At 42.2% G+C, this 12,304-nt stretch overlaps 1 protein-coding gene across 1 annotated transcript in view; it reads right to left on the bottom strand.

The window, feature by feature from the left end:
- Positions 1-2,625, bottom strand: part of LOC139460944 (platelet endothelial aggregation receptor 1-like) — a 7,223-nt gene extending 4,598 nt beyond the window's left edge. The window contains exons 1-2 of the mRNA XM_071242419.1: positions 2,574-2,625; positions 1,348-1,692 (exon numbers count right to left, since the gene is read on the bottom strand). Of these exons, the coding sequence (XP_071098520.1) occupies positions 1,348-1,692; positions 2,574-2,625 (397 nt within the window). The remainder of the gene's footprint in view (positions 1-1,347; positions 1,693-2,573) is intronic.
- Positions 2,626-12,304: the final 9,679 nt, after the last annotated feature.

The raw sequence follows: 12,304 nt of genomic DNA on the forward strand, positions 1-12,304 counted from the left end.
GACATCCTCCAGACTACATAGTTTGGAGAGAATACGCACAACCAGCATGCAGTACTCCGTACTAGGAGTCACAGTCAGACATCCTCCAGAAATCCCCCAGACTACATAGTGTGGAGAGAATACGTACAACCAGCCTGCAGCACTCCGTACTAGGAGTCACAGTCAGACATCCTCCAGACATCCCCCAGACTACATAGTGTGGAGAGAATACGTACAACCAGCCTGCAGCACTCCGTACTAGGAGTCACAGTCAGACATCCCCCAGACATCCTCCAGACTACTTAGTGTGGAGAGAATACGTACAACCAGCATGCAGCACTCCGTACTTGGAGTCACAGTCAGACATCCTCCAGACTACATAGTGTGGAGAGAATATGCACAACCAGCCTGCAGCACTCCATACTAGGAGTCACAGTCAGACATCCTCCAGACATCCCCTAGACTACATAGTGTGAAGAGAATACGCACAACCAGCCTGCAGTACTACGTACTAGGAGTCACAGTCAGACATCCTCCAGACTACATAGTGTGGAGAGAATACATACAACCAGCCTGCAGTACTCCGTACTAGGAGTCACAGTCAGACATCCTCCAGACTACATAGTGTGGAGAGAATACATACAACCAGCCTGCAGGACTCCGGACTAGGAGCCACAGTCAGACATCCTCCAGACTACATAGTGTGGAGAGAATACGTACATCCAGCCTGCAGGACTCCGTACTTGGAGTCACAGTCAGACATCCTCCAGACATCCTCCAGACTACATAGTGTGGAGAGAATACGTAAAACCAGCCTGCAGCACTCCGTACAAGGAGTCACAGTCAGACACTCAACGTTACAGCAAGATACATTTGGAGTATCACACTGCGACCATCACCTCAGTCTTTCCTGTCAAATTCAGCTGTTACACTCACTCACTACTGAAACTTTATGGTTGCCATGCGTATCAAGATAAAATGCATGGGCATTTACAAATGCTCATGTGAATCATAAGTTCACAGGAATACACGTTCTTGACTGAAGCTCGGGATTTTTTTATAAAATATCTTTACTTAGGTATTCAGCAACCTATGCTTGCCATAAGGGGCGACTATGCTTGATGTAAGAGGCAACTAACGGGATCGTGGCTCGCTGACTAGGATGTTGTATGTGGATTCAAGTTCATATCAGTCACTGGATTGTCTGGTCCAGACTCGAGTATTTACAAACCGCCGTCATATAACTAGAATATTGCTGCAGGGGGCGTTAAACAACAAACCGAGAGTACAGATCTGATCGACTCGTGGATATCTTTGTAGCCTATATGATAGTAATAATATAAAACCTAGCTATAAAATATCACCTACCTGATTTTCCATCACAGTCAGTCCCGTAGTAGGAGTCTACACATCCAGACACACAGGAGGTGTTCAACTGACAATATCCTCCATCACAACCACCTGGACATGCTGTACAGTTACCCCCTGGACTGTCACATGGTATGTTGCAGCTGGCGCCTTGATATCCTGGCACACACCCGTCAGTGCAGTTACCAGAACCATTGGTTGAAACTATACATGTCTTGTTCTTACAGTTACCACTACAAACTGAGCTGCATTTCTGATCGAAATACCCAGTGTCACACTCAGTGAGACAATTTCCAGTTGTGTTGTCACAGTCTGAACAGTGTTGATTATCAATACATGGATCTGCTGCAAGGAAAGATGCACGTATGTATTCATAGTGTTTCATGAATATGATTTAATGGATAATGAGTATGGTTGTAATAAGAGTAATACTGAGTATATACCTAAACAAGCTACACATACGATCGTGATTAAGACAAGAATGGTGTTTATAGTTCACAATTGTTATAATATCAGTTTGACTTCATTTATCAGGCAAATGACATTCCGCATTTGAATCATAAGAGCATGCAACATTCACACAGCATTTACAGACTCCCTGTTGTAGTGAATAGAGCGTTAGGTCATGATTAGTGGTTCGTTCCCACGTCCTTCCCTCACACCAAAAGATGTAATAACAATGCCTGACGCTTGCTGCTGTGGGAGAGGCTGGCACGGAGTAGGTGTAAGTGTGGGGTATCCATGTTAAAATGCGACACTTTGTAGGGATACCTTTATGATAATTATATTATATAAAGCAGAGTCGATTGTACGATTCCGACTATACCAAAAGCATGAATTTATGAATGCCCGTCAAATCGAAATGATACCAGGTGGTCGCGAAAAAGTGAGCGTATCCTGCCCCACCAATGGCACACATGACAAACACATGCAAAGTCAAGTCAATTATTCACTGAAAAACACGGGAACATATAGTACAAGCAAAAAGGGAGTTGAATTCTTAGCAGGAATACGACTGGTATAGTACAAACAGCCACATAAAAGCATAACCTTGTGCATGCACGTACGTATATAAGGGACATTATCTTGACCTTAATCCTCGTTTCACCTTGGCTTATAAGACAACCCTGACTTCATTTGTGTTACAATGTCCAACTACCACTTAGATATGTTAAAGTATGGATATTACCAGACCAGATCAGCAATATTAGCAATGCAGTGTTTACCTTCAGTCACAGCCAGCAAGCATGCTATCCACATCATCACGGGTACGGTCATTCTGTTGACTGAAATTGATATAAAAAAAACAGTTTGTGTAACATGCACAATACAACAAGTAGATTAAAAGTAGAACAAGTGTTGACTGCACAAACTAAGATCATAAACAAAGAATAAATATTCAGAAAACAATTGTAAAGTTAGGCCAGCTGTGTGGTATGTATGTTCCCCGGGAAGTTGAGAATAAAATCAGGATGGACGCTGAGGATGAACCATTTATGGAATCTAGTACTTATCAATGAGCATTAAAACTATTGTGCGTGAAGGTGCAGTTTACACGAAGATAACCTTTCACACTGGAAGGAAGCTGATACGTTAATACCGTTTAGTCCTCATTCTTTTAAAGGTCATGTTCTACTGAACTCATACACACTGAATGTCATTTCTTAGATTAAGTCTTTAAAAGGCATTAAGAAGTGATACACATAAGGAAGAGAATTTATGGACGTCAACTTCTTTATTGTGAAGCACACTACGTTTCGGAGTATATACTTACTCATTCATCGGTTATATACTCCGAACCGTCGTGTTCCTCACACTAAAGAAGTTGACATCCATGCATTTTCTCCCTTATGTCTTAAACTATCAAGCATATAACACCAGCATATACTTACATTTTGATCAGACTTATGTACGGATGTTTCCTGTTGGTACAAATGCAGACCCCGCAGTATGTAACCCACGAGTCGCCTGTATCACACTGGAGGGATGGTGGAAGTAGTGCTATCTTATATCAATCACCCTTCTTTCACAATCCCTTAAACTTATGTCTCCTGCTGATAGTCGCATGTCTTTACCAGGATGTTGGACGTGACCCCTCTCTCGTGAACAGAAGGAAATATTATCATGCACAGGTGTTTGAAATAATGATAAAAAACAGCGTTGAGCATTGTATCATAAGTTGTTCGAAACCTTTCTTCCAGTTAATATTTGTTTTCCTTGTAATATTTTAACGCAAATATTTCTGTGAAGATATTGAAGGTGAAGTTTAAACAATTCCACATATAATATTTCCTGAAATGAACTGTGACAGTTTCACAAATAAAGAACATACTTGACTTTTAAGCATATTTATGATCATGTCAAAGGATGTCAGTTTTTCTTAATATGTGTTAGTTCTCTGTGATTAAGAAGGGTTGCTATCGATGGTGTTTGTGAGGATCATAGGCAAGTGAGGGTCACTACAGCATTTGGCATGCCTGGAACCTGAAATTGTTATTCTCCTGGATTCTGTTTCACCTAGATAGTAAAGGTCCAAGACATTTCATGCTCTCATAGCTTTCAATGTCACTGTATAAATAGTCAACGCTATGGAATAATCAGTTATTATTGTCTGGGTGTAAAAGGCAAACGAGCGGTGAACATTATGAGTGAATCACTGAAAATCAGTGATGACGCCATGTGCTCGCGAAAAGAATAACATGTCCTGCATAAGCCATGATATAACTTGCTGTTGAATTAAAGCAACATAATCATTGGAAATATCTACTTAAAGCAGATTCGATTTAACGATTCCGACTATATCATGAGCTTATAAATCACATTCAAACAGTGATGATACCAGGTGTTAGCGAAAAGGTTAGCATAAACTGCCCCACCTGTCATAAACACATGCAAAAACAAGTCAATTGTTCCATCAAACCCATCCACTCACTGGTGTATCTAGCTTTGGGGTGTCAGTGTCTATCTGTGAACATGTGATTTCTTAAAGCCATCGGGGCGATGTAGTTACAAGATGGTATGACCTGCTACAGCATTTGAATTGGAAACTTACAGGGTTTGTCATCAACATGCCACTGTACTTGGTCCGTATATTCTGACACTTATGTGACCATTAGACTTTAAAGACTTAAAGTCCAAGGTAATGTTGGTCATAGATGTTTACTAATAAATAATAAGGGAGGAAAATCCAAGGTGATGTTGGTCACCGATGTTTACTAGTAACTATTAAGGGAGGAAAATCTAAGGTGATGGTTGTCTTAGATGTTTACTAGTAACTAATAAGGAAGGAAAATCAAAGGTGATGGTGGTCTTAGATGTTTACTAGTAACTAATAAGGGAGGAAAATCCAAGGTGATGATTGTTTTAGATGTTTACTAGTAACTAATAAGGGAGGAAATTCGAAGTAGATGTAGGTCTTAGATGTTTACTAGTGACTACTAAGGGAGGAAAATCCAAAGCGATGTCAGTCTTAGATGTTTACTTGTAACTAATAAGGTAGAATAATCCAATCTGATGTTTGTCTTAGATGTTTACTAGTAACTAATGAGGGAGGAACATTGAACATTGAACATAGCATTCACCAACTGTGTACAACTACTTGTGATGCCTTTGTAGACTTGGCTAGCCGTGACTTCCGTATTGCTGATTTCATCTTCAGTATACTACGAACACGCTTATAACGAACTGACGGATATTACGAACGTATTTGTTGGTCCCGGCCATTTGCTGTATGTATGTTGTATGTATGCTTATAATGAACTACGGTTATAACGAACCAGGGGTCCCTTTGAATTTGTTATAACCGTAGTTTACTGAATTTAACTGCAGATCTAATACAAAAACCATGAATGTCGTTGGTTAAACACACATCTGATTGTCGGATCCGTGATTCCGGGATGATGGATTGTCCTCACTCACAGAGCGTAAGGCAGAGCTGCTGCTTTGAAAATTTACCCGGACATTATTATCACTAAGGTACGTTTTGTGAACCTACAATCCAACACATGTTAACTATTAAGATATAGCATTACATGAAGAAATTATGCTCATTAAGAGAAATAGGAATACATCTGATTCCCGTTGATGTTAGAGATCCATAGATATGCAATGTTTAAACAACGTAAGCACTTATTTCGTTATTTTTCCGTTTCATGTTTTTGATTTAGTAGGGCGGTTTCATAAATAATAATGTTGGTGTCAGTGGCTCGCGTCCTTACATAATTTACAGTTTAAAATAACTACACAGAAACTGAAACTAGAGACGTAGGGTTGTCGTTTGTTAGACACAGATACACAAATCCTTTCTTGAGTGAATGCATCGTCGTATATATACGTAAACCCAAAAACATGAAAGTGTATTTGATTGTTGCAGTGCCCCAGGCCTTTATAACTCAGCAATGAGCAGTATTCAGGGTGTAAATTGTGGAGACTTGACCAGAGGTTGATATCATGAGCAACTATACGACGACACGCAATCCAACAAGTCACCCGTAATCACTTTATCCTTGAATTAGCAATGACCTCGAGTCGCGGTGACTATTCTTCACTAAGAGTCACTGATCCTCAAGGGCGACACGGGTGGCCCAGTCGTCTAAGGCGCCACAATTCGCTGTGAAGAGTTGCGTCCCTTGTTTACGCCAGGAACCTATGATTGTTGGTTCGAATCCGGGTTCACCCCGATTATGTTTCTAGGTTTGTCAGCACCATGCTCGTGGGTTTCCCTAAAGTGAAGTAACCGTCTGAGACCTGCATCACTTTGGGCTTCAAGATCAAGCTGATACGCTGTGATATAACTGAAATACTGTTAAAAGCGGCGTTAAACCCAACTCACTCACTCACTCAATCATCAAAGTAAGGCAACTCACAGATTAACATCTTGTCTCTGAAATAAACCTATCTTACAGACAAAAACGTTATTAAATTATCTTTAAAAATAAAACAAAGAAGCCCAGATACACTCTTCAGTAATCTAGACTTGCCAAACATTATGGACATGCATGGACTGTATTGGCTATATTTGTATCAGGATCCGCATGACAGATTAAGCAACTCAGTAAGTCTCAGTGAATGTCCCATTCACAAGGGACATTGGTGTGAAATTGTAACTCCCATCAAACTGTAAATACATGGTGGTGACTATTCAGGACTGCTATTAGCTTCAGTGTCATATAGGTCAGGGGGACAACAGACACACGTCCCTCAGTGCATGCAGTATGTATCCTGACACTGCAGATATGAAAGCCTAACGCACAGTTCAAACCAAACGCCTCGCACATGTCAAGGCTGTTATAGTCATTCCCTTGATGTGGGTAGGGTAAGCCATTACGGGTTGAAGGTAGCTGACATTTTGACAAACAAAACAGGAAGGCAATCATTGCATATTATATACATTTTTTTCTCATTACTATTCATGATGTCTAAGTTAGTTCAGGCTGTGGGTAAAGGTAGGTCAGGTGAACAATAGACACACTTCCCTCAGTGCACAGCCGTATGCATACTGACACTGCAGATATGAAAGCCTAACGCATAGTTCAAACCAAACTTTTGGGTAGAGATGTTGTCAGGTTTGAAGTAGAATTTGCACCCTGATGTTGTCAAACATTACGTCACTTTTAACAAAGTTGATTAACCCTCGTTCCGTACCTGTATGATCTGTGGTTAACGCGTTAGTCATCAGAATAATAAACAGCATCAATCTCAGCAAAGATGAGTGAGTGCGTGAGTTGTGTTTAACGTCGCTTTTAACAGTATTCCAGTTGTATCCAACATGTCAGCCTAATGTGGGGCAAAAGCCCGAAGTGATGCAGGTCTTAGACGTTTACCACTTCGGTGAAACCCACGAGCACGGGTATGGTGCTGACAAACCTAGAACCATATTCGGGGCGAACCGGGATTCGAACCCACAATCATAGATTTCTGGCGTGTCCACGGGACGCAACTCTGCACAGCGTTTCGCGGCGCCTTAGACGACTGGGCCACCCGTGCCGCCCTCAGCAAAGGGATCACATGCATGTATTATGTTTTTCACTTGATGCCCAAAAGAAGCAATGCATACATTCCGGATATGAGGCTCATTCCACTAGCCACCTTGTACGTGTGTGTTTGTTGTTTTACACCTCACTCAGCAACAGTTCACCTAGGTCACAACAGTGTTCAAATATTCAACATTTGATCAGTAAATCCAGTGATTGATATTATGGATCATTTGGGTATGATGACACGAATCAACCAAACAGTGATCAACCCGATCCATTCAGCGACTCGTTCGACCATAGGTTGCTCGGGGCCTATTGCAACCAGGCATATGCATGTGTGGACTTTGGATATAACCTTCTTATTCAATGTCGAGCCCAACAACACACACTCAACAGCACGGTGAATGAGAACAGTTCATGCATGAACACAATGCGGACAGAACACAACATCAGCAGACGTGGCTATGCCTGTATAGCGATATATGTAGACAGGTTGAGCAGGACGCATTCTGTACACAATGAGGAGGAAACTATTACCGTTTCCGACGTAATAAGCGCCAGGCTCTAATAAGCTCCCACGGCCATATTTGCTAATATATTGGCTAGTGAACAATCTCAATTAGCACCCCTTCCAATCAATGTACACAATACTTATTTATTCGTATATAATACGCACTCCTGTGTTATATGCACCCTTAATTATGGGCAATTAAATCCTGGAAAAATATATATGTCGTATATAAACATTTCAGGTTGTCAGCATAAACCACGAAATTTAGGAACTTTCAACTCTGTTTTTCCGGAAAATAATATTCCAAAAAGAGCCCCTATTTCTTATTTTCAGAGCGCCCTGGGAGCTTATTACGTCGAATACGGTAAGTATCAACTGTATGATTAACCTAAATCTGGTGTGGAGCTGTAATGTTACAACTTCCTCGATGATGTTTATATGGGTGACTAACAACACATGTGTCACTCTGGTTGTTGGCGTGGCTTAGAGCTTGGGTGGTGTAGGGTAGAACAGGATGTGTGTGGGAGAGAGTTATGGAGGTGAGGGAGATGTCAGTTAGAGTTAAGTCGGTGTAGGATACGACAGAGAAGGTATGGGTGGTGTGGGGTAGAACAGGGTGTGTGTGGGAGAGAGTTATGGAGGTGAGGGAGGTGTCAGTTAGAGTTAAGTCGGTGTAGTACACGACAGAGAAGGTTTGGGTGGTGTATGGTAGAACAGGGTGTGTGTGGGAGAGAGTTATGGAGGTGAGGGAGATGTCAGTTAGAGTTAAGTCGGTGTAGGATACGACAGGGAAGGTTTGGGTGGTGTATGGTAGAACAGGGTGTGTGTGGGAGAGAGTTATGGAGGTGAGGGAGATGTCAGTTAGAGTTAAGTCGGTGTAGGACACGACAGGGAAGGTTTGGGTGGTGTAGGGTAGAACAGGGTGTGTGTGGGAGAGAGTTATGGAGGTGAGGGAGCTGTCAGTTAGAGTTAAGTCGGTGTAGGATACGACAGGGAAGGTTTGGGTGGTGTAGGGTAGAACAGGGTGTGTGAAGGAGATGTGTGTGTTGTGTGTGAGTCAATGCCGCAGTTAGGAGCGTGTGGGGTGACGATTGTGAGTCAAAGTTGCAGTTAGGGACGTGTGGGTAGCGCTTGCGAGTCAAAGTTGCAGTCTGGGACGTGTGGGTAGCGCTTGCGAGTCAAAGTTGCAGTTAGGGACGTGTGGGTAGCGCTTGCGAGTCAAAGTTGCAGTTAGGGACGTGTGGGTAGCGCTTGCGAGTCAAAGTTGCAGTTAGGGACGTGTGGGGTGACGCTTGCGAGTCAAATTTGCAGTTAGGGACGTGTGGGTAGCGCTTGCGAGTCAAAGTTGCAGTCTCGGACGTGTGGGTAGCGCTTGCGAGTCAAAGTTGCAGTTAGGGACGTGTGGTGTGGCGCTTGCGAGTCAAAGTTGCAGTCTGGGACGTGTTGGTAGCGCTTGCGAGTCAAAGTTGCATTTAGGGACGTGTGGTGTAGCGCTTGTAAGTAAAAGTTGCAGTTTGGGACGTGTGGGTAGCGCTTGCGAGTCAAAGTTTCAGTTAGGGACGTGTGGTGTGGCGCTTGCGAGTCACAGTTGCAGTTAGGGACGTGTGGTGTGGCGCTTGCTAGTCAAAGTTGCAGTCTGGGACGTGTTGGTAGCGCTTGCGAGTCAAAGTTGCATTTAGGGACGTGTGGTGTAGCGCTTGTAAGTAAAAGTTGCAGTTTGGGACGTGTGGGTAGCGCTTGCGAGTCAAAGTTTCAGTTAGGGACGTGTGGTGTGGCGCTTGCGAGTCAAAGTTGCAGTTAGGGACGTGTGGGTAGCGCTTGCGAGTCAAAGTTGCAGTTAGGGACGTGTGGTGTGGCGCTTGCGAGTCAACGTTGCAGTCTGGGACGTGTGGAGTATGGCTTTGGAGATTTGAGGTTGTGGTTACACTTGCGGAGTGAGTTGCTCTGATGCAGCTTTGAGCAGTATTCAAGTTGAATAACAGCGTGTCAACCGCTCGATCTAGGAAGACTGCAGAAAGTGGTAGTGAGTGTAGATCGTCGTAGAATCCACCCGAGGAAGTATGGGGTGGAACAGAGAATCTTTGGGGCAGATACGTAGACAGCATGGAAGAAGAAATTGCACCCTGATGTCATTACCTGAATCATAAATAAAAGACACGCTAACGATATAGGAATCACATGCATTTATTATGTCGTTTAACTTGAAGCCACACAATATTTTGAAAAATGCAAACCAGACAAGAAATAGACTCCGACTGACCACCTTGTTTCTTTGTTGTTTTACACCGAACTCAATAATGGTTACATTTGTAACAGCGGTCTGCAGGTAATCGAGTGCGGATCTCTAAACCCAGTGATTGATATTATGAACAAGGATCCACAACAGTTCGGTATGATCACACACAAGCAACAAAGCACTGGTCAAGCCGACTTTTGACCATAAGTTGCTTGGGGTTTAGTCTAACAAAGAATATGTGAATATGTTTGTTTCTTTGTTGTTTAACGCCACACTCAACAATACTCCAGCTACATGACGGCGGTCTGTAAAATAATCAAGTCTGAACCAGACAATCCAGTGATTGACATCATGACCATCGATCAACGCACTTTGGATCGATGTCATGTATCAACCAAGTCAGCGAGCCTGACCACCCCATCCCATTAGACGGGTAGAATATGTGAGTGTGTGCCTTGACTACAACCTTCTAGCTCAATAGGAGCCCAACACAAACACAAACGGTGGGTAGAATGGGAACAGTTCCTGCATTAACACAACAGACAGAACCCACTATCCACGGCCGGGGGTTTAGTCGTACAGCGAGGCATGCAGATTCGATGAGTGACACTGGTGTCACTGCACGGAAATTGTTTGGTATTTTCTGTATGATAAACCTAAATTTGGTGTGCGCTTGGGAAGTAACGACTTCCTCAATCATATTTATAGTGACTTCAGTCTACTTCTCCCCTATACAATAACTGTGTATACTCTTTAAACAAAGTAGGGGGTCATGAAATATAAAATGTTATTACCAAGTATTAAAAGGAAGAAAAGACGGACACACGGAAATACAGGCAGACAGTTTTATTCAGTATGAAATTACAAAACAAAAGCTCGATAATGATATAAAAGCATGGTCATGCATGCACATTTTAATCAAATTTACAATGGGGTGTTTCTTTCTATATTTACATGTGTTACGAGTGGAAGTGGAACGAAGGGATACACTCCAAATCCATTCGCACAAATAAAGGATTTGCACAACTGTTAAGACGGATATTTATTAACAATGCATGATAGATTACAAATACAGCTAAGTTTACTATGGGAGAATAAGGCTTGGGCTACCATGTACAATAATATCCCCACCAAAGGGCTACAGCAAACTGTATACTTATATAGTCACCCTGATTCCCATGTTTCATTGTTCACTCCACTCCTTGGTCCACGAAAACACATATATCCATAGTTCCACATAAGCTCACAATGCAAGTTTTCCAGGGCACACATTTGCAAATATCAACATGATTTCTAGTTCAGTTTCACAAGCCCCGACATGGGATACAATCTCTCACACAGTGTTCTAACTTTAACATTAAAAATGAGGAGATTAAAAATACAGGTCTGGCCAACACCCAAGAAACAGAAAAAACTAACTATTTTTGAATCACCCCAACCTTATACTATAATGCAGATTAGCTACAAGCTTCACTTATGACAGAATTACTTAACCCGCTCAGGCAGCCAGCTTCCCAGGTGTACTATTCAAGCAAAATTACGCAAACCCAAGCCTTCTTGTTTCAATTCAAGTCTAAATGCATCTGATATACTAACAAACATATAAAAGCATACACCCATACACATAACACATGACATAGGAACAGACTGACATTTCTGATAAAATCAATGTTCTTACTTTGATAGAAATATTATTGTAAATTGTTGCATGTTTAATGAACTTGTTTCTCAATTCAGAGTAGGAGTAACATACACAGGCAACGTGCAGCAAGAAAAACACGTACAATAATTTGCACTCGCCGCACGCAGTAGCGCCACACACGTGCACAGGGTGTCATTCCTGATTTTGGCACTTTCAATGAAGGTCAATTAATCTATGTGGACCATTATTTCTGTCTCTCTTATTGATTAGCCAATAGCCAACGCGTTTAATGTTTCACAGTCTGTGATAAGCAGACTATGGAACAAATACCAACAAACCCAAAATGTTGAGGTTCGATTACGTTGAGGGCGTTCCAGGTCAACATGATGAGTACAGCATCGATTAGAACGAGGTACTACGAAATCGAGCCTTAAGTGCGAATGATGTTGCTGCAAACATTCATCAGGGTACTGAAGTATTGGTCACATGACGGCTAAGTGAATACAGCCCTTTCCAAATCATCGACACACACACACACACACACACACACACACACACACACACACACACACACACACACACACACACACACA

This window comes from Haliotis cracherodii, unplaced genomic scaffold (genome assembly GCF_022045235.1).
Source record: "Haliotis cracherodii isolate W230 unplaced genomic scaffold, xgHalCrac1.p SCAF_14, whole genome shotgun sequence".
NCBI classification, from domain to species: Eukaryota; Metazoa; Mollusca; class Gastropoda; order Lepetellida; family Haliotidae; genus Haliotis; species Haliotis cracherodii.